The sequence below is a fragment of the Prionailurus bengalensis genome, chromosome D2 (assembly GCF_016509475.1).
Source record: "Prionailurus bengalensis isolate Pbe53 chromosome D2, Fcat_Pben_1.1_paternal_pri, whole genome shotgun sequence".
Lineage (NCBI taxonomy): Eukaryota > Metazoa > Chordata > Mammalia > Carnivora > Felidae > Prionailurus > Prionailurus bengalensis.
Genome location: NC_057351.1, coordinates 20661688 through 20684087, shown reverse-complemented (window position 1 = coordinate 20684087; position 22400 = coordinate 20661688). Strand labels below are relative to the sequence as shown.

General features: G+C 37.7%; 1 protein-coding gene across 4 annotated transcripts in view; it reads left to right on the top strand.

The window, feature by feature from the left end:
* The window catches only part of FAM13C (family with sequence similarity 13 member C), a 163409-nt gene that overhangs the window by 41542 nt on the left and 99467 nt on the right, over nucleotides 1-22400 (top strand). For all 4 annotated transcript variants that reach the window (XM_043596381.1, XM_043596383.1, XM_043596380.1 and 1 more), the window contains one exon: nucleotides 18927-19045. In XM_043596381.1, coding sequence (XP_043452316.1) covers nucleotides 18927-19045 — 119 coding nt within the window. The remainder of the gene's footprint in view (nucleotides 1-18926; nucleotides 19046-22400) is intronic.

Genomic DNA, 22400 nt, shown 5'->3' with positions numbered 1-22400 from the left:
GTCTTTCTGTTGCTTCATTGTTAGTGTATAAGAATGCAACTGATTTCTGTACATTGATTTTGTATCCTGCAACTTTGCTGAATTCCTGTATCAGTTCTAGCAGACTTTTGGTGGAGTCTATCGGATTTTCCATGTATAATATCATGTCATCTGCAAAAAGCGAAAGCTTGACTTCATCTTTGCCAATTTTGATGCCTTTGCTTTCCTTTTGTTGTCTGATTGCTGATGCTAGAACTTCCAGCACTATGTTAAACAGCAGCGGTGAGAGTGGGCATCCTTGTCGTGTTCCTGATCTCAGGGAAAAAGCTTTCAGTTTTTCCCCGTTGAGGATGATGTTAGCTGTGGGCTTTTCATAAATGGCTTTTATGATCTTTAAGTATGTTCCTTCTATCCCGACTTTCTCAAGGGTTTTTATTAAGAAAGGGTGCTGGATTTTGTCGAAGGCCTTTTCTGCATCGATTGACAGGATCATATGGTTCTTCTCTCTTTTTTTGTTAATGTGATGTATCACGTTGATTGATTTGCGAATGTTGAACCAGCCCTGCATCCCAGGAATGAATCCCACTTGATCATGGTGAATAATTCTTTTTATATGCCGTTGAATTCGATTTGCTAGTATCTTATTGAGAATTTTTGCATCCATATTCATCAGGGATATTGGCCTGTAGTTCTCTTTTTTTACTGGGTCTCTGTCTGGTTTAGGAATCAAAGTAATACTGGCTTCATAGAATGAGTCTGGAAGTTTTCCTTCCCTTTCTATTTCTTGGAATAGCTTGAGAAGGATAGGTATTATGTCTGCTTTAAACGTCTGGTAGAACTCCCCTGGGAAGCCATCTGGTCCTGGACTCTTATTTGTTGGGAGATTTTTGATAACCGATTCAATTTCTTCGCTGGTTATGGGTCTGTTCAAGCTTTCTATTTCCTCCTGATTGAGTTTTGGAAGCGTGTGGGTGTTCAGGAATTCGTCCATTTCTTCCAGGTTGTCCAATTTGTTGGCATATAATTTTTCATAGTATTCCCTGATAATTGTTTGTATCTCTGAGGGATTGGTTGTAATAATTCCATTTTCATTCATGATTTTATCTATTTGGGTCATCTCCCTTTTCTTTTTGAGAAGCCTGGCTAGAGGTTTGTCAATTTTGTTTATTTTTTCAAAAAACCAACTTTTGGTTTCGTTGATCTGCTCTACAGTTTTTTTAGTTTCTATATTGTTTATTTCTGCTCTGATCTTTATTATTTCTCTTCTTCTGCTGGGCTTAGGCTGCCTTTGCTGTTCTGCCTCTAGTTCCTTTAGGTGTGCTGTTAGATTTTGTATTTGGGATTTTTCTTGTTTCTTGAGATAGGCCTGGATTGCAATGTATTTTCCTCTCAGGACTGCCTTTGCTGCGTCCCAAAGCGTTTGGATTGTTGTATTTTCATTTTCGTTTGTTTCCATATATTTTTTAATTTCTTCTCTAATTGCCTGGTTGACCCACTCATTCGTTAGTAGGGTGTTCTTTAACCTCCATGCTTTTGGAGGTTTTCCAGACTTTTTCCTGTGGTTGATTTCAAGCTTCATGGCATTGTGGTCTGAAAGTAAGCATGGTATAATTTCAATTCTTGTAAACTTATGAAGGGCTGTTTTGTGACCCAGTATATGATCTATCTTGGAGAATGTTCCATGTGCACTCGAGAAGAAAGTATATTCTGTTGCTTTGGGATGCAGAGTTCTAAATATATCTGTCAAGTCCATCTCATCCAATGTCTCATTCAGGGCCCTTGTTTCTTTATTGACCGTGTGTCTAGATGATCTATCCATTTCTGTAAGTGGTGTATTAAAGTCCCCTGCAATTACCACATTCTTATCAATAAGGTTGCTTATGTTTATGAGTAATTGTTTTATATATTTGGGGGCTCCGGTATTCGGTGCATAGACATTGATAATTGTTAGCTCTTCCTAATAGATAGACCCTGTAACTATTATATAATGTCCTTCTTCATCTCTTGTTACAGCCTTTAATTTAAAGTCTAGTTTGTCTGATATAAGTATGGCTACTCCAGCTTTCTTTTGGCTTCCAGTCGCATGATAAATAGTTCTCCATCCCCTCACTCTCAATCTAAAGGTGTCCTCAGGTCTAAAATGAGTCTCTTGTAGACAGCAAATAGATGGGTCTTGTTTTTTTATCCATTCTGATACCCTATGTCTTTTGGTTGGTGCATTTAGTCCATTTACATTCAGTGTTATTATAGAAAGATACGGGTTTAGAGTCATTGTGATGTCTGTATGTTTTATGCTTATAGTGATGTCTCTGGGACTTTGTCTCACAGGGTTCCCCTTAGGATCTCTTGTAGGGCTGGTTTAGTGGTGACAAATTCCTTCAGTTTTGTTTGTTTGGGAAGACCTTTATCTCTCCTTCTATTCTAAATGACAGACTTGCTGGATAAAGGATTCTTGGCTGCATATTTTTTCTGTCTAGCACCCTGAAAATCTCTTGCCAATTCTTTCTGGCCTGCCAAGTTTCAAAAGAGAGATCAGTCACGAGTCTTATAGGTCTCCCTTTATATGTGAGGGCACGTTTACCCCTTGCTGCTTTCAGAATTTTCTCTTTATCCTTGTATTTTGCCAGTTTCACTATGATATGTCGTGCAGAAGATCGATTCAAGTTACGTCTGAAGGGAGTTCTCTGTGCCTCTTGATTTCAATGCCTTTTTCCTTCCCCAGTTCAGGGAAGTTCTCAGCTATGATTTCTTCAAGTACCCCTTCAGCACCTTTCCCTCTCTCTTCCTCCTCTGGGATACCAATTATGCGTATATTATTTCTTTTTAGTGTATCACTTAATTCTCTAATTTTCCCCTCATACTCCTGGATTTTTTTATCTCTCTTTTTCTCAGCTTCCTCTTTTTCCATAACTTTATCTTCTAGTTCACCTATTCTCTCCTCTGCCTCTTCAAGCCGAGCTGTGGTGGTTTCCATTTTGTTATGCACTTCGTTTAAAGCGTTTTTCAGCTCCTCGTGACTGTTCCTTAGTCCCTTGATCTCTGTAGCAAGAGATTCTCTGCTGTCCTGTATACTGTTTTCAAGCCCAGCGATTAATTTTATGACTATTATTCTAAATTCACTTTCTGTTATATTATTTAAATCCTTTTTGATCAGCTCATTAGCTGTTGTTATTTCCTGGAGATTCTTCTGAGGGGAGTTCTTCCGCTTGGTCATTTTGGATAGTCCCTGGCGTGGTGAGGACCTGCAGGGCACTTCCCCTGTGCTGTGGTGTATACCTGGAGTTGGTGGGCGGGGCCGCAGTCAGACCTGATGTCTGCCCCCAGCCCACCGCTGGGGCCACAGTCAGACTGGTGTGTGCCTTCTCTTCCCCTCTCCTAGGGGCGGGATTCACTGTGGGGTGGTGTGGCTCGTCTGGGCTACTTGCACCCTGCCAGGCTTGTGATGCTGGGGATCTGGCGTATTAGCTGGGGTGGGTAGGCAAGGTGCACGGGGGCAGGAGGTGCAGGCTTAGATCGCTTCTCCTTAGGTGATCCACTTCAGGAGGGGCCCTGTGGCAGCGGGAGGGAGTCAGATCCGCTGCCGGAGGTTTGGCTCAGCCGAAGCGCAGAGTTGGTGTTTGCGCGGAGCGAGCAAGTTCCCTGGCAGGAACTGGTTCCCTTTGGGATTTCGGCTGGGGGATGGGCGGGGGAGATGGCGCTGGCGAGCGCCTTTGTTCCCCACCAAACTGAGCTCTGTTGTCAGGGGGCTCAGCAGCTCTCCCTCCCTTTGTCCTCCAGCCTTCCCGCTTTCCGAGCAGAGCTGTTAATTTCTGACCTCCCAGAGGCTAAGTCGCGCTTGCTGTCGGAACACAGTCCGCCCGGCCCCTCCGCTTTTGCAAGCCCGACTCGGGGGCTCTGCTTGGCCGGCGAGCCGCCCCTCCGCCCCGGCTCCCTCCCGCCAGTCCGTGGAGCGCGCACCGCCTCGCCGCCCTTCCTACCCTCTTCCGTGGGCCTCTCGTCTGCGTTTGGCTCCGGCGACTCTGTTCTGCTAATCCTCTGGCGGTTTTCTGGGTTATTTAGGCAGGTGTAGATGGAATCTAAGTGATCAGCAGGACGTGCGGTGAGCCCAGCGTCCTCCTAAGCCGCCATCTTGCCGCAACCATAGTTTGGATATTAACCCCTTATGAGATGTATTATTTGCAAATATCTTCTTTCATTCAGTAGGTTGCCTTTTTGTTTTGTTGATGGTTTCTTTCACTGTGCAAAATCTTTTTAATTTTGATTTTGATTAGTCCTAATAGTTTTTTTTTTTTTGCTTTTGTTTCTCTTTGCCTGATGATACGTATCTAGAAAAATGTTGCTAAGGCTGATCTCAAAACGATTATTGCCTAAGAGTTTCATGGCTTTAGAGCTCACATTTAGGTCTTCAATCCTTTTTTACTTTTGTGTTTGGTGTAAGAAAGTGGTATAGTTTCATTTTTCTGCATGAAGCAGTCCAGTTTTCCTAGCACCATTTATTGAAAGGACTGTCTTTTTCTCATTGTATATACTTGCCTCCTTTATCATAGATTAATTGACCATATAGGTGTGGGTTTACTTTTGGGCTTTCTATTCTATTCCATTGACCAATGGGTCTATATATGTTCCAGCACCATATATATGGCGCATATATATATATATATATATGCTAGCACCATATACCATATATCATATATTATGGTATATATATATAATATATATATATATATATATATATATATATATATATATTCCAGCACCATATACCATATATTACAGCTTTGAAGTGTATCTTAAAATCTGGGATTGCCATACCTCGAGCTTTGTTTTTCTTTCTTAAGATCACTTATGCTGCTTAAGGCCTTTTGTGGTCCCATACAAATTTTAGGATTATTACTTCTAGTTCTTTTAAAAATATTATTGGTGCTTTGATAGGGATTTCACTGAATCTGTAGACTGCTTTGGGTAGTATGGATATTTTAACAATATTAATCTTCCAATCCATGAACACTGTATATCTTTCCATTTGTTTCTGTCATCCTCAATTTCTGTATCAATGTTTTGTGGTTACAGAGTATAGGTCTTCAATTACTTGGTTAAATTTATTCCTAAGTATTTTGATTTTTTTTTTTGCAACTGTAAATAGAATTTTTTCTGAATATTTTTCCTGCTACTTTGTTCTTAGTGTATAGAAATACAACAGATTTCTGTATATTAATTTCGTATCTTGCAACTTTATTGAATTTATATATTACTTCTAGTAGTGTTTTGGTGGAGTGCTGGAGTCTTCAGAGTTTTCTATGTATAGTATCATGTCATCTGCAAATAATGACAGTTTTACTTCTTCTTCACCAATTTGGATACTTTTTATTTCTTTTTCTTGTCTGATTGCTGTGGCTAGAACTTCCAGTACTCTGTTGAATAAAAGTGGTCAGAGTAGACATCCTTGTCTTGTTTCTGATCTTAAAGAAAAAGCTCAGTTTTTCACCATTGAGTATGACTTTCACTATGAGTTTGTTTTATATTGTCTTCATTATGTTAAGGTGTATTCCCTCTAAACTTGCCATGTTGGGACTTCCTATTATGAATCGATGTTGAATTTTCAAATGCTTTCTCTGCATCTACTAAGATGATCATATAACTTTTATCCTTCATTTTTAATGTTGTGTATCATCTTGACTTGTGGGTATTGAATCATTCTTGCATCCCTGGAATAAATCTCATTTGATTGTGGTGAACGATCCTTTTAATGTATTGCTGAATTTGGTTTGCTAATATTTTGTTGATGATTTTTGCCTCTTATTTTGATCAGGGATATTGACTTGTAGTTTTGTTTGTTTGTTTTTTGTGGTGTTTTGTTTGTTTTTGGTATCAGGGTAATGCTGCAGTAGGATGTATTTAAAAGCTTTCATTCCTTTTCTACTTTTTGGAATAATTTGAGGAGAGTAGGTGTTAACCCTTCTTAAATGTTTGGTAGAATTCACCCATGAATCCATCTGGCCCTGGATTTTTTTTAATTGGAATTTTTTGATTACTGATCCAATTTTGGTACTAGTAATTGGTCTGTTTAAAGCAGGAAAGTTTTTGAGGGAAATGGAGAAAAAAATTTAGACCCAGTAGATTTCATCTTTCCCTTTAGACTCCCTAAGATTTCTTAAAATGAGGGGCCTTCTGATTTCAGTAGCTGGACTTACATGCCCCTCCCACCTCCTTTTGAGCAGAATAGTGTGACTTACCAAGGAGTTTCAATAAACAAAATTCAGGTATGCACAATAAAGTTAGAGAGAGCTCAAAATGCAAAGATAACAAAGCTCACATTGAAGAGATACTCTCAAATTTCAGAGTCAGCAAGAAAGCATAGAGCTCAGTGGATTTTGGGAATCAGCATTTGTTAGCTCACTGCCCTTGGAGTCACTGCGTCTTTGGATTTCCCTTCCGAAGCTATGAAATGTCAGAAGTTCATAAATAACAGAAGTATAAACAATTTATCACTGAGGTAGTAGTCAGTAAAAGTTTATTGTGCACACATCAAAAAGACAGTTCACAAACCAGGAGCACTCAAACCAAAACATGGAATGAGGCTCAAGGGTATATTATTATAAAGCAGTTTGTATAGTGGGAAGGCAGTGGCTGTTTATTCTTCACAGTGATTGGTTATAATATCAACATTTTCTTCAATTATAGGGAATTGGTTTTGTCTGCTCAGGGAATGTTCAAGGCTGGTCTCAGTCTATTTTTGATTTTAACAGAAGGTTCCGAAATCAGACAAACAGAATGAGATAACTATTTTAATTGCCATGCAGAAGTCACCAGAAGTCTTCAACATTCCAAAATAGCTTCATTGAAAGATTCATTGCAAAAGGCTGATGAAAAATTAAAGACCTAAGAGGTACCTAAAAACAAAAGGCTTTTGAGACTGGCATATCTCTTTCTACTCACCACTATCTTCCTTTTTTTCAATAGTGTATTTTTGTTTTTACTAATCCCCTATTGAAATTGACTTTCCATTTGAAATTGACCATAAGACCATAAACATAAGTCCAAGTTAGTAGCCTTACAACTGAAACAGCTCCAATTCAAGAAACCTAAAAATTCTGATGTCACTCTCCTAGAGGCCCATCACCAACACGCTGGCCCAGAAATCAGTGTCTCATTTGTAATCAATGGGGGACACTGGAAAAAAGACTTTCCTCAAATATTTTTTTGTCAAATTCTTCCACACCAACTCAAACGCCCCCATATCTACGCTTGAAAGAGGGCCCCCATATGGACACCTCTCAGAATTACCAGGACTTCAAGGAATTCTCCAGTCAATGGCTACCAGTTGCTCCCTTAAACAACCAAGGGGAAACTAAATTAAAATTAATGGAAAATCTTGTTAAATGTTGTCGATACCAGAACTACTTTCTAAACCCCACTCTTTGGAGCCTATGAATGGGATCTTGGGAAAACTGGCAGAAGCTGATGAAAGGTGAGAATTCTTATTGGAGTCAGCTCTCCAAGATCTCTATAGTGCCTGGTTGGTAGAGAAAAGTAAGATTTCATGTTATCCCTTCCCTTCTAAATTCAGACTTTTATGAATTTGGTTTTGAGGTCCCCATTGGTTGTCAATCGTTTGTCTCCCAGGGACAGTTATTGTCTTCTTGTTTGTCTTGTTTTGTGTCCTAAGAACTTCCTGAGAACTTGGCTTAGTTTTCTGCTTGGCAGGAGCAGGCAGGTTGTTGGGTTCTTGCATATGTGGGCAACTTAAGAGTAGGGAACCCAAAACATGGCCAGGAAGAAATGTAGGTTGCAATCCATTTGTGATTGGGGTCCTACTTACTGTTGCCCACTCTCAGAGGAATTGTCTTAAGTCTTTCCTACTCTTGGCAATTTTTGGAAATGGCTCTGGATATTGGGAAGCTAGTGTCTTTGAGTTGTTTAATACTAACAGAAATGTTTACTGTTTGCCCCAGTTGAAACTTGACAAGATATTTGCAAAGATTTCTGAGTAGCTTTATGGTCAGAAGTTAGCCACATTGTTAGCTGGCATTCAGAACCTGATAGGAACTTTTTTTCTTTTTTACAAGGCTTTCTCCCCTAAGCTAAATGTATCCAGAAAGAAAGAAAAACAAAGACAAACTTTATCCAAGGGTGAAGCTCTAAATCTAGAACATAGGAATCTTTTGATTTGCATCTTAGTTGAAGAACTCCTCCCTTATCTAAAGAAGCAAATAGATAAAGTAGTTGGATTGGAAGGGTCAGCATCCTTGATGGCATTCAGATTGCAACCTAATTTTTGAGGAAGTAAAAACAATTGTCTTATAAATTGAGTCATTATAAGAATATAAGTACAGCTCTGGACTTTTTTAAAATCACCAGTTTTTCTTTTTTAAAACCACCCTCCAAACATCCCCTTTTCCTCTCATAAGATTGTAGGTATTATAAAATTCTGGATTTAGTAAACAAAGTCTTTGTAGAAACTTGCATTCTTTTTCTGTGTTTTTGAGATGTAAAAGTTGAACTTGGTCATCTCTAGGAACTCTTATCTGTAGAAGCCATCTCTTTGAAATACAAATTTTGGGGAGGTTATTTCTATCACAAGGGGGGGAAAAAGGAAAAGCAATTTGGAGCCTAAGCATATGAAGAAATCTTAAAAGTCTTCTCCAAAAATATTATGAAAATGTGTAAGCCATCTGAGCAGGTAGCCTAACATATTCTATCTGTCAGAAACCAATTTGTATCCAACTCTTCTTTTAGAGGCTACAGAATTTTGCATTATTGTACCTGTCTTGTGGCTAAAATTTGAAATTAAAAAACTAGAAGATCTCTCTTTACATCTGTCTGTATGTCTATGTATGTGTATAAGTATTTTATAAAAGTGTGGTAATTTCTATATCTAGATGGTATTGCCAAAATTAATTTGTGCAGAGTTCTATTTATATATAAACATATATATAAATCAAATATACTCACAGAACTATAGAAAGTAACCCAAATGTTTCTCAAATTTGTTTTAATCTAAGATAATATTTGGTAAATAAACATTAATTTAAGTTCATTGGTTTAATTAAAATTAGCATGTCTTTAGAGCTATCAGTATTAAATATAATGCAGCTCTACAACTTTTATTATACCTAGGTTTACTAAAAGTTAAAGGAGCTCATATTATCTCTGTTACAGAATTTGTGAGCCTAACAGATAACTTAATTTCATGAATCATTAAACAGCAAATCATCTTTTCATGAGTAATCTAAACATAATTGTTAGAAATAAGTAAATTAAATAGAAGCAAGTAAGATAAAAATTTATAAATGAACTTTTCAACAATAATTATCCTTTTTTGTACATCTACTTAAAAGTAGCTTACAAAATCTTTTTGGCAACTTGAAACCTTAATATTATACTGAGATAAGTTAAATGATGGATATACATTGAATATCTAGATCATTTATGAGGAATATAAAATATTGAAACATTAACTACTGAGCATAGATTATCTACTTATTTCCTTTTACAGAAGAACTAAAGATATTTGGTGTATTAGTAAACATGTTCTGTCCACATTGAAAAATTCACTGAGGAAGAAGATATTTCTAGAAATTATGAAATATATATGTAAATTTGCCAGTCCACACTTGCTTACTTCTTAGTTTTCACTAGGAATTTAGGATTCTAATGGTAATAATTATAATCATATATGTAAATAAAACTATCAAAAAATAATAAGGGTAAAAGTAAACAACTGTGAATGAAAAGTAAATGAGGAAAGGGGTGCCTGGGTGGCTCAGTTGCTTAAGTGTCTGACTCTTGGTTTCAGCTCAGGTCATGATCTCAGAGCTTTGTGGGTTCGAGGCCTGCATCAGGCTCTGTGCTATCAGCACAGAGGGATTGGGATTCTCTCTCTTTCTCTCTCTCTGTCTGTCTCTCTCTCTTTGCCCCTCCCCCACTTGTTCTTTCTCTGTTTCTCTCAAAATAAATAAACTTTAAAAAATTCAAAAAAGTAAAATAAAAATAAGGAAAGGAAAGTGACTGTTTCAGAGTGAAAAAGAAGGAAAAAATACAGTAAAAAATCTGAATGGTTATAAAAAGTTGTAAAACTTTTGTGGAAAAGGAATCTTAGGAAAATAATTTTAGCTATGGCAAGCTGGCTAAGATTAGAATGGATTTAGGGTTTTTTTTTCCCTTAAAAAAATGAGTTTTGTTATTAAGAGTGCCCTGAAGCAAAATTAAAATTTGGTTTTCTCTCTGTGAAAAAGATATTCCTGTACTATTTGGTCCGCTCTGGATAAATGATTGTGAAAGGTTTGTTGTTTGTTCCCTTTACTTTTAAGGCAATCTACCTGCAAAGCAAAGATTTCTTTTTACTCTTAGCAAAATAATTTCCTTTGTTTCATGTTGTTTTTATATCAGGTCTTAGATTACTTAAGAGAACCCAGTCTTCTTAATATTAGGAACTAAGTCTCATTCATAACAATGTAACCTGTGTTTGCCTTTCACAATCTTCTATTGTCAATTTAGTTAACTAATATTTGATAATGATCTGTGGTCTCACGTAGTCAAATGTTCAAACCTTTTGCCATTTTGACAACTTCACCAAATCAAACTCTAAAGGAGTCTTTTTGACCTTAAAGTAACTTTGATATATCCCAGAGAGTCCCTGGAAATCTCAAAAGATTTGAATCTCACCTTGGAAAAGAGAGATGTTAAAGAAATTAGGTTTATTTGATATGTTAAATTATGTGGGAAACATTGTCAAATAAGTAATGATAAACTTTGTTAGGTTATGTGTGTATGGATATATGTTACTAACATAGGTATTCCAGAAATTGTTCATAGAGTTTCTAGAAATTTATCAATACTTCAATGTCCAATTATTATTCTAAATTACTTCATGCCACAGAAATAACTACATTTAACCATCAAAGAAACTCTCATCAGTTCTTTAACCATGTGCATTTTTAAATATTTTGTTATTTTAAGACAATCACTTTTTATTCTAATGATTTTGCAAAACTAAGATTAATGGAAAGGACTCTATCTACCAAGTACTCTCATACACAGACACCATTGCCAAATAACAAGATGTTTAAACTTGGGTGCTTATTTCACAACTAGAGAAGTCTCCACTTGACATCTGGTCTTGTGCACATGCTAGAGACATGAAAATCAAACTGACTAGGAAAAAAACTAGCTGATGTTGAAGCAGACTGCTTCCTCGCAAAACATTGAGAATGATTCTTTCCATTTCTCCTTCCCTTTCCAACAATCCTTTTCCTAATTTTACACCATGAAGGTTTTTGTCATTCTTTTGTCAACCTATTGTCTTGCCCTGGCCTGGAAAGACAACACCATTGTTCATATATCTCAGACCATTACAAAAGTGGGCTATCCAGCCTCCAGTGGACTGTTGGATTTAGTATGATGCTGGTGATTCTGTCATTATTCCCATCATAAACCTCTTCCCCCATTTTCAATGCCTCAGTTTCTCTGAAACACACTGGTAGATAAATAGTTCTGTAGAAGTGTAGACTGTTTTACAAAATATATAAACAAACCATTTGGTTTGAGAAAGTAACTCCTTCAATGAAGTCTTTCTTTGATCTATTTACTCTAAGTCGGTTTGGTCCCTGGGGATTGCGGCATTGGCGTGTCCTCCAAATATTGGGTATTATTCACTTTATAGCCATTCTAATAGTCACCTTGATGCACTGTGTTCTCTCAAAAGCTTTAAAGGCATGCATGCAGCCACTGGTAATGAGACAAATGGTCTTCCTGTGCCTAGAATGACAAAAAATGGGATGAACAACTGCCAACTAAGGGACTTTGATATCCTAATCTATGAATTGTGGTCAGAGAGTCATCCTGACACCAACATTGACAAGGAGTAGTAGCTCACAGTGGCACCAATACTTTAAATTTTGATCAATACTTGCAGTACAACTGAGAGTATATCAAAAGGAGGAAGTTGATAAAGTTAATTTGTATATTGGGATCCACAAAATGGAGGCCATCCCAGTGGCCTAGCCCATGTCACAAATCTAAACTAGGGCAGCCTGCACTTACTGAAAACACCTGTCAAGAAAACATAACATTAGTCACAATTGTGCAAGTTAGCCTTATCTAGCTTATCTAACCTAGAAAATAGGACCCACTAGCCTTATAAGGAAACCCCTGTCTTCTTAGCCAATCATTCCCTGTTTCCATGTTGTCTCTTCTCACTCTATAAAACTCTTTCTTGCCCAAAGTCTCTCAGGAAGAGTGCTCCACTATTTGATAGGCTCTATACTCCACGAATAATAGTTTTAGTTTTGTCACTTGAGAATAATAAATTTGGGATGTTGAAAAAATGGAAAGAATTCTGAATTTGAGTTTAGGAGATTAGAGCTAGGATCTGACTTCTATAGCTCAAAAGATTCGGTGTGGTCCTACTTTATGCAATTTTGAATTAAATATTGAATATAACATATTAAGTCTCTGAATGGAAACAATTTGAAATAATGCAACTACCCCCAAATTTATCAAGATTTGCATAATTTCAAAGCACTTCAGGACTATTGAATAAAAGTTGTGTTTATTTTATTAAAATATTTCAACTTTAGCTGGTTAAACAAAATATTCACTGTCTTCTGTCATGATAATAGAGATATCCCTTGGGTTTTGAAAGTTGATGTTATGCCAATTGAGTTTTATGAAAGACCTATATTGGTACATATTTCCACTAACCAGGAGAAATCTGAAGAGGATTTTTACTTTTATGAAAAAAGGCAAAAAGTGAAAATAGCATTGGGTGTTTGTTTTACAGTGAGCCATTATAGAGGTAGCATGCACCCTGAACAGCTAGTGTGGTGCTACCAAGCTGCTTTCCTGGGAATTCTACTCAGAATCTCAGCATTAAGCTGCCATAGCTTTGAACTGGGTCTGTGAACATCGGTGCTTTATCTAGATTTATTTTGTGTGTCCTAAGGTATCAGAAAGGTGTAAGAGAGGTTACTTTTTGGGGTCTGGGAATAAAAAAAAATTTGCCATATAGACTAATGGTAATTGCTGCTTTCCTTTATACCACCATGAGTTCTGGAAGATTTCATAGGAACACTGTACTTTTGATAGTGGGGAAATGTGTAGCCTTAAAATGCATAAATATCAGTTAAACTGAAATTTTCAGGGTTTTCTGGAAGGCATCACTTGCATAAAAGACAATATTTCTGGCCTTAATACGTCACCTGTCTTGTTTTCACTTGATTATTCTCAATGGGTGAAAGTGGCACAGTGAGATCCACCTCCTGGTTTTAAAAGAGGAAATACAAGTTAAGAGTGTGTAGTTTAGTGCTGGGTATAGATCAGGCACTCAAAGAATGTTATTTGATTTGGAAAGTGGACAAGATAGCATAATTTGAATATCTGTTTTCTACTAGAAATTCTTACAAATGTAAGCAGTAAACTTAGTGATATCTCTGTATTCAGATAAGAAAATAGGATCAGAGGAGATCCTACTTTGTGGATATGTGTGGATTTTGAACCTATGCTTATCTTCCTCCATAATTTATTTTATTTCTGTGTTGAAATAGTGAACAAGGTAGGCAGAAATTTTATTTATTTATTTATTTATTTATTTATTTATTTATTTATTTTTGAGAGAGAGAGAGGGAGAGAGAGAGAGAGAGAGAGGACAACCTGGGAAGGGGCAGAGACACTGGGGGAGACAGAATATGAAGCAGGCTCCAGGCTCCAAGCTGTCAGCACTGATGTGGGGCTCGAACTCAGGAACTGAGAGATCATGACTTGATCTAAAGTTGGACACTTAACTGACTGAGCCACCCAGGTGCCCCCAGAAATTATTTTTAAAATAGGTCTGAAAAAACAGTTCTCTAAGTACTAGTTCTTAAATATCCAGAATACTTAAAATAATAATAACACACATTTTTAGAAGATATTCTAATCAGCTCTTCCAGAGCCTCTTTTCCCCCAATTATAAAATGAATGTGATAATTCTTTTAATCAGGGGAAAGGTCTTTAAAACCCCCTATTATTCAAAAAGACTTTAAGTCATTTTCATAGATGTGTGCAGATTTAAGGTAAAAGGTACTCTGGGGTGACATAGGATAGGGTACACTTATAACACATTACCTGTTTGTTGTAAGAGATGAATATTTTTGTTTTTCAAAACTATGGAGATATCAGAAGTATTAATCATGTAGTATTTAGAGCTCTTGGGAAGAACATGCTCTGAAAAATGCAAGGCATTAGCAATGGAGTGATTAGTTACAAATCTGTTTAATTTACAATTTAAGCCAGTAGTTGAGGAAAGTAACTTGTTTTATCAGTTTTGGAATAGAATGGACATAATAAAACCTCAACTGTGAGAAGCTGAAAAGAGTTAATGTTTTGACTGACCACATCTTGAAAGGAAGATTTAAAGGATGCATGTGTCTTTGAGGTCTAAAGGTAGTGTTCTGATTTGGCAAGCTAGCGTAGATGAGCAAAAACTAAGACTAGGATGGAAATTGTTTTCTTTCTTCTGAGTTATGGATTTGTACAAATTGGGGGACTTGGAAGGTCCTGAAGTTGTGGCCATGCCATTGGATCAAAACTAGATTCTCTCAAGTTTGGTAAGAGTCAGCTGAATTCACTAAAATCCCAACAAGGGCAAAATATTATATTCCACTATTCCCACTTTAGGGGCAGCTAATTTTTCCTTGACTCAGCTGAGGTTCCAAGCCTCTCAATCCAACAGACAGTCTCTCTGTTGTCATTGTGCATACTGTCCTGGCCTGTGCTCCTGGGTCAGAAAATGAGTGAAATAATGCTTGTGTGACACTTACCTTACTCATGTCAGAGCTAAGTCGATGTGATTGGCCCTGCATATAGCAGAGAACCAAGAAATCACTCCACTGAGGCTAGAATTAGGATGTACAGGAGGTGAGATCAAAAGATAGAGAATGGCTGGGAGGAAGAGAAGAGGTAGGATGACTCATCATATACCCACCCAGACTCTGCCTGGCCAGGTACCAGGGAGACAAGCCTGGAGGGGAGGGTCTTGGCTTCTTCCTTCACTTCCATTGGTCAGCTTGGACTTGCCAATCTGGCAAGTACATTAACACAGAAGTAAGCAAGTTAGTGTCTGCTCTCTCACACTTTAGTGTTTGTCAAACAGTAGATTTTAAAGTTCTTTGGGGGCAAGATTGTCTTAATCACTTTTATATAACTTCCTCAACTGTCAACATCCTTGGTTTATAGTAGGTGATTCCCTTTGGAGTAAAAATATATCTCAGTCATTTTAAGATAAACACCCTGCTTTAATGTTCTAGAATTTTTGAGGTGGCGGGGGGAGTGGGGGGAGTGTCATAGCAGATTCCAAACAAAGATATAATGAAGCTTAAGTGAGCAAAACTAATTAAATATATTATTCTTGTTCAGATATTGTCACCTTTGGGGGGTTGGCAGGGAGAATATGTTCACTCTCAGTCATACACAAGTACACTATCTATTCTAAGAACTTTCTTTGGCAGTCCTAGTTAACCTTGTCACTTGTCAGGTGGTGGAGCCCAACTGGAATAGGGATGTGAACTCACCAAGGGGGATAAGTCGTGGTCTCTCATGTGTCTAGCTAAATCTCTGTTATAAAGGCCAATAACTATGACTATTACTGTTCTTGTTATATATTCTTTCCCTTATGTCCTTATGAATAAATGATACCTGGCAGCACAATACTTTTGGAAGCTATTGTTTTATTAATTTATTTAGAATGATATCCATTTTCTTTCTGCCTTATCCCTTTAAGGAAAATCATGAAATTATTTTTAAAAGTGGAGCAAGTAAGAATTGGGGTTTACTCCCCTATTTCCTATGAGGTTCTTGAGTAACTTCTAGATTAGACTCTTGAAGTTGCTTTTTCTGGTGTGTCCTACTGACAAGACTGCTTTTGTGTCACACATAGTACTGTGATTTGCTGGGCATGATCTGAATTTCCTTGATGCCAAAACATATATTTTTCACACTTTGACCTTTCTTATAGCTGATTATACTTTAAAATTGATGGATGCACTTAATATGGCATTATTTTTTTTTCCTAACATGTTATTTAATTAACCTGATGTTGGCTTTTATAGTTGGTAGTATCTTAGATCAAGAAAAAAAAGGTAGTGGTATTTTAGTTATCTATAGTTGTATAACACTTAAAACAAATATTTATTATGTCTCGTGGTTTCTGTGGGTTAGGAATTCACTTAGGGCATAATAGGGAGGTGTTGTTTCACTTCATGATGCCTGGGGCCTCAGCCAGAAGACATGTAGCCTACAAGAATCACCTGAAGGTTTTGATTCCCATGTGGGGTTTGCTGGGGTTATTGGTCCACCTGGAGCCATTCCATGAAGAGATAATAGAATGGAAGGGACTAAACTAAAAATACTTATTCCTTTTCTTACAAATGAGATTTTCCAAACTCATAGGAACTTTGGAAGGAAGAACCCATTCAGCATTTTCAGAGAGAGGCTGGACTTGTTTCTGATCTGAGGAGGTTTTGGAGATCAACACTTTGGAGCATGATCTAACATTTTGTCATTGGAAAGTGCAGCATCCATCATTACAATTATGCTTATATTTCGCATCAGAGTCTGCTCTGTTGGTTGGTATTCAGGATGCTTTATACCAAAGTCCTTACTCTTTCCAAGTTCTCCATACCATCTTGAAGTTTCAAATTCTTAGTGGGCAGAAGCATGGCTGACAATGCCATTTTTTTCTCCTCTTGAATCAGGGACTTGATTGTCAGATGTCCCCAAATACTCTATCCACCCATGCCAGAGAAAAATTCTCCTCTTGCAACGCTTTGAGATCTGTGACTTGAGAGGATTATGGCACTTTCTCCAGAGCCCCATTTGTTCATCTTTTTAAAAAGATTTTTAATTTTTTAAGTAATCTCCACACCCAACATGGGGCTCCAACTCACAACTCTGAGATCAAGAGTTACATCTTCTTCTAACTGAGCCAGCCAGATACCCCCTCTTATTCATCTTTAAGATACATCATAAAATCCATGGCAGTCCAGAATGTGTGGCCTATAACCCTTCTCAAACTTTTGTGGATTCAAAGGATTAGATAAGACATCGTCTTTAAAAAGAAAAAAAAAAACTACTTTTTCCTAAAAGGAAAATTTTTAATAAGATGGAAATTTCAGATTTAAACTTTTTAGAGATTAGAAGAGTCTTTCCTTTAGGCCTACAGGTATTGGGCTTCTAAATATGATGTTTAAAATGATATTAATAGTATAGAAATATGAAACAAGCATTCTGCTACAAAAATACGTGTGTTTTTGATAAACTTATTTGGGTTAAATCTCTGAATATTTCCTTAACATTACTTTCAGAATATTGAGCTTTAAAGGAATTTTTATAAAAGCAATATTAGCATTCATAGCTCCCATCTGCTGTGTGCCTCCAGTTGACAGGAAGTAAGAGATGTTCTAGTGACATCTTGTTCAACAACTTTGTGACCTTAGAATATTATTCCCATTTTACAGACAAGGAAACTGAGCTCCAGATAGTTGATATAACTTGTCCAAGGTCACATACCTTGCAAGTGAGCTATCTCACTTGAAAGCCACTGTTTGGGGAAACTTGCCAGTATTGGTGTAGTTGTAGAATTTTTCATAAGCAGTTACTACTTCCAGAGTGTCTTCTGCCTGAAGCTGGAGGCTTAGAAAAATGGAATTAAAAGATTCTGGGGGCATAATTAATCCCTTTCCTTGTCTCTGTCCCCACTCCCCACTTTAACTCTCTTATAGAAAAGTATCCATGTAATTTTGTTTTAGAAGCTTGTGATGACTACTTGGCAAAAAGCCCCACCACATTAGTCTAGTGTTTTGGAAAAGTGACTTGACATATTGTCACTTGTACTGACTTTAGCCCACACTCAGAATAGAAAATCTTGGTCTCTATTGCCACCACATTATACTGCTAAGACCCAAATGTATTGCAGCACATGATTTTTTTTCACTGCATGATGGCAGCCATCTGGATTTACTGATTATAGTTTTAGTATTTTTTTTATCAGGTAAAGAGGGGCTATTTTGCTGTTAGGAAAACTTGTTATTAGGGGTTTGGCACAGCTCAAAGACTATAGCGGTTCAGCGGTTGAATGTATATAAATCTTTCGTTTTTAGCGTGTGTGTGTCTTTATAGTGAATCCAGATTCATTTTTGCTTCGATTTGTTTATGATATTCTCTGGAGAGTTTGGCATTCTGGAGTTCTTCTAAACTAATGAGTAGACTGCAACATGGGATGACCAATGTAGTGATTTCTTTGGATGCAGTGTAGCTAATGGCAAGTGTGTGTGTGTGTGTGTGTGTGTGTATTCTGTGTGTGTGCATGTCAGAGAGAGGGAGTGGGAGAAGGAATATCAAGCATGTTTGGTATTTATAAAAATGATTTGTTCCTTAAATTTCAGACTAACTTAAATTTATTTCTTATTATAGGAATAATGTATGTTTATTGTAAAAAATATAGATGAGTCCCCAAAAGAAAAATAAAAAAGAAATGACATCTTAGAGTTAGTCACTGTTAAGATTATGGTATCTCAATCTGTGTGTATGTACATTCATACATATGTTTGTTTTTACAAAAACGAGCCAATGCTATAAATATTCCAGAAATTATATTTTCAGATATATCTATTTATTCAATATCCTTTTATAATATTTTAATGTGAAAATTTTAATGTATGGTTATATCATCACTTGAACATTAGATTTTTAATTATTTTTCTCTTCATCCTGTAATCTTGTAGCAACTGACAGAAAGAGGTTTCTTGAATTTCAAATCACTTATTGGCCTCCTTCCCCAACTATAGTCTGCAGAATGTGTTTTGTATTGTGCTCCCTGCCCTGAGACCCACTCCCAGCTGAAGAGCACTGTGGAACACTAGAGAACGGATGGCCTCTGACAGCTCCTCTACTTTTTCTGTTTCTTCTTGCAGGAGACAGAGCATGTGGTACCCAGCCAGCCAGAGTGTCGGGGGAGAACAGGAACGCAAGTCCACGAGAGTCCACAAAATCACCCTTTCAGGTGCCAAGAAACAGTGCGAGTTCAACAAAGGTGGGTCTTTTGCTGTCAGAAGTTGTGCTGTGCCTGGTGTTGCTTTCCCAGAAATGCTGATGCTGGTGCTTGTCACCCCCATACAAGAGGCAAGGCTTTCTGACTTTGGCTGGCATTCCTTACAAGTCACAGAAGCAGCTTTAAGGGGCTGTAAGAGAGTATCATTGAGTCTGAATTGAACAGAAATGTAAATAACCTACTGTCACTGTCTTCATTTTGGAGATAATCAGCCTTACAGCTCAGAGATGACAGGAGATAGTCTGGGAGAAAGAAATGTTGATTTCATTTTGTACTCTTTCATTCCATGCTAGAAATGTTTTCCTCCATGATAATGATAATTAGTGATGACAGTGTAGACATCAAGTCAGTTTCTTTTTATATATTATCTCATTTAGCCTTCATCACTTCCTCATAAAGTAAGTATTTATAGCCCCATTTTATGGAGGAGGAGCCTGAGGCCCAAGATTCATTGTGTCCCTGGCCTGATATTGCACAAGTGAAAAAGCTGAGCCAGAATTTGAACCCACAAATGTCTGATTACAGCATACCAGGTGTGCTTCAATGCTGATCCAAGTAGTATCCTTGGGACACTTGAAGCAGTCCAGGGGCTGGCCTCTCTGGTCTGCTAGACCTGCTGGAGACAGCCCTGGGTCCAGGGCAAGGATGTGGGTGGAAAGCTGTCTGCAGCAAGTTGGCATGACATTCTGATGGGAGCCTGGCATTGCAGCTGTCTGTGGAAAATCTCTTCTGGAAATAAACAGAAGAAAGAATTCAGCTGCTAGTTGTGTCAGCTGTCTTTGTAGGATCTTGTATACAGCGTAATCTTAGCCCTCACTCAGTGGGAAGAGAGTGCTCTGCTTCTGAGCACGACCTTTAGATTTTTTTTTATGGCAGCACAGCCTAAATGAATCAACAAGTACAGAGAAGTTGGCTGTAGTATATAATTTTGCTTTAAAATATTCAAGTACTAAATTTAGAATCATAGATTCCTAAAAGTTTGGAGGGATCCCAAAAGCAAGGTGACTCTTTTTTCAACTGTATTCATAGGTGTCTTGTATCACCCTTCTCACAAGTTGCCACCTCTTTTCTGTTTATTCTTACGTGACCTCAGGTCAGGTAAGACTCAACCTTGTCATTGGAGCATTCTCCTTCCTATTTGAAGCCTTATTATAAATTAAGCTGTTTTATGGGGTGCCTGGGTTGCTCAGTCAGTTAAACGTCCAACTTCAGCTCAGGTCATGATCTCACGGTTTATGAGTTCGAGCCCCGCATCCGGCTCTGTGCTGACAGCTTGGAGCCTGAAGCCTGCTTCGGATTCTGTGTCTCCCTCTCTCTGTTCCTCCCTCACTTGCACTCTGTCTCTCTCTGTCTCTCTCTGTCTCTCTCTCTGTCTCTCTCTCTCAAAAATGAGTAAAGATTAAAAAAAGTAAAAAAAAATAAAGCTGTTTTAGACTGACTAGAACCAATTTTGTGTAGTGACACTGTCTCCCCTCTACCAGACTTGTAACTGCCTTTCGCAGCAAGAATATAGCCAACTATATACCCATGCATATTTCAAAATAATAGAACAAAACAAAACAAACAAAAAAACCCTAAATTATTTTTTTTGTGTGTGTATGGAATATATACTTGATGTTTGGTAACTTTAAACCATTTTATCTCTTATCTACAGCGGGGAAGGTAAGTGGTAATATTCCTGTTATCAGAGGGCAGGTCAGAAATTTAATAGGATTCTGTGTTGGGAATCATTCAAATATGATCAGTAAGAGCTGAGAGTATGGAATGAGAATAGTCTTGATGAGGAAATGTACCAGGCAGCATTTCTTACATTTGAGGATAGATGGGTAGTTACAGCTGAATTTGGATTTTCAGGTCTATGACACCTTTTCTCAGAAAAAGAGATGTACATATACACAAGTTTGTAACATCTTAGGTTCTTAGACCTCCTCTGCATGTCAGAAAAAGGAACTGAATACAGTCAGGGTCACTGGGCAGCCTTCCTCATTAAATCAGCCTTGTCTCTCTCCAACACATTGGCCACTTCTGCAGCTTAGCAAACCTCCATAGGACCCCAAATATCCTGTTTTCCTTTTCTTCTCTTCCCTTCTAGCCCCCAGGTTCCACTTAGATAGGATCTAGCTTTCTGAGCTAGCACCATTCCAGAATATTCTGCACCCCAGTTTTAGGAATCACAGGATCTGGTATTAAGTCTCAGATCAGAAGTGGTGATAGGCCACTTATATCTGGTACTGTTAAGTTTAGTATTTAGGTTGCGTTGGTAACCTTTAAACTACAGAGTTATTTGTCACAAACATGGTGACGTCACCTAGGGACATTCTAATGAAACTTAAAAAAAATCTCAAAATATTACAGGGATTGTGAAATTTGATGAACTGGTGAAATGAGATCTGAGGCTAAAAACAACTTTGAGTCAGGTATCTCACATTCCTGATAACATTCCTCTTCCCTTTTAAGTCAGCATATGACCAGGTTGAGGCATATGGTGCCCAATAAGATCTTGATAGATACATGATACTGTAACAGGACACTCCAGAGCTAGGTCTGACTCGAAGTGAGGGAAGAAACCAGTCTGTATCTCAGCAGGTGTAAAATGCCACCTTCTTGGGGATGGGGGGAATATTTTATTTGCATAATGAACACTTTGAAAAAGGGAAGAAAGATCTTTATGCTGTCAAGGGGTCACATGTCACTTCAGCAAGACTCAAAGAACAGTTAGTCTTCAGAGAATTAATCCATGCTTGTAGAAGTGAGATTTTTGAGCTAATTGTGTTGAGATGGGATCTGATCTTTGCATGCATGTCTAGGAGAAATAGTTTCATACCTTTAGCTCTCAGAGCATTGTGTTATCTGTCAGCTCTTTCTAACACAGGGAGCCTATATTTGTGTCTGTGGATGAGCTTCAGAGAGGTTTATGAATTTTTTTTCTAAAGTTTGAGTGTATATATATCATATTGGTTTTCTGTTGATACTGTAACAAGTGACCACAAATTTGTGGCTTAAAACAACACACATTGACAAAATCTTACAGTTCAGTAGATGTCCAACATGAATCTCCTTGGGCTAAAATAAAGGTGTCGGTAGGCCTGCATTCCTCTCTGGAGTCTCTAGGGGAGAATCCATCCATTTCCTTGCCTTTTCCCATTTCCAGAGGATGCCTACATTGCTTGACTTGTGCGGCTTCTTCCACTGCAAAGCTAGCAACATTGCATCTCTGAGCATTCTTCCATACATCTCTCTTTGACCATGCCCAGGGAAGATTTTCTGATTTAAAGGATTCATGGGATTAGATTGGACTGATTTAGACAACCCACAATAATCTCCCTATCTCAAGGTC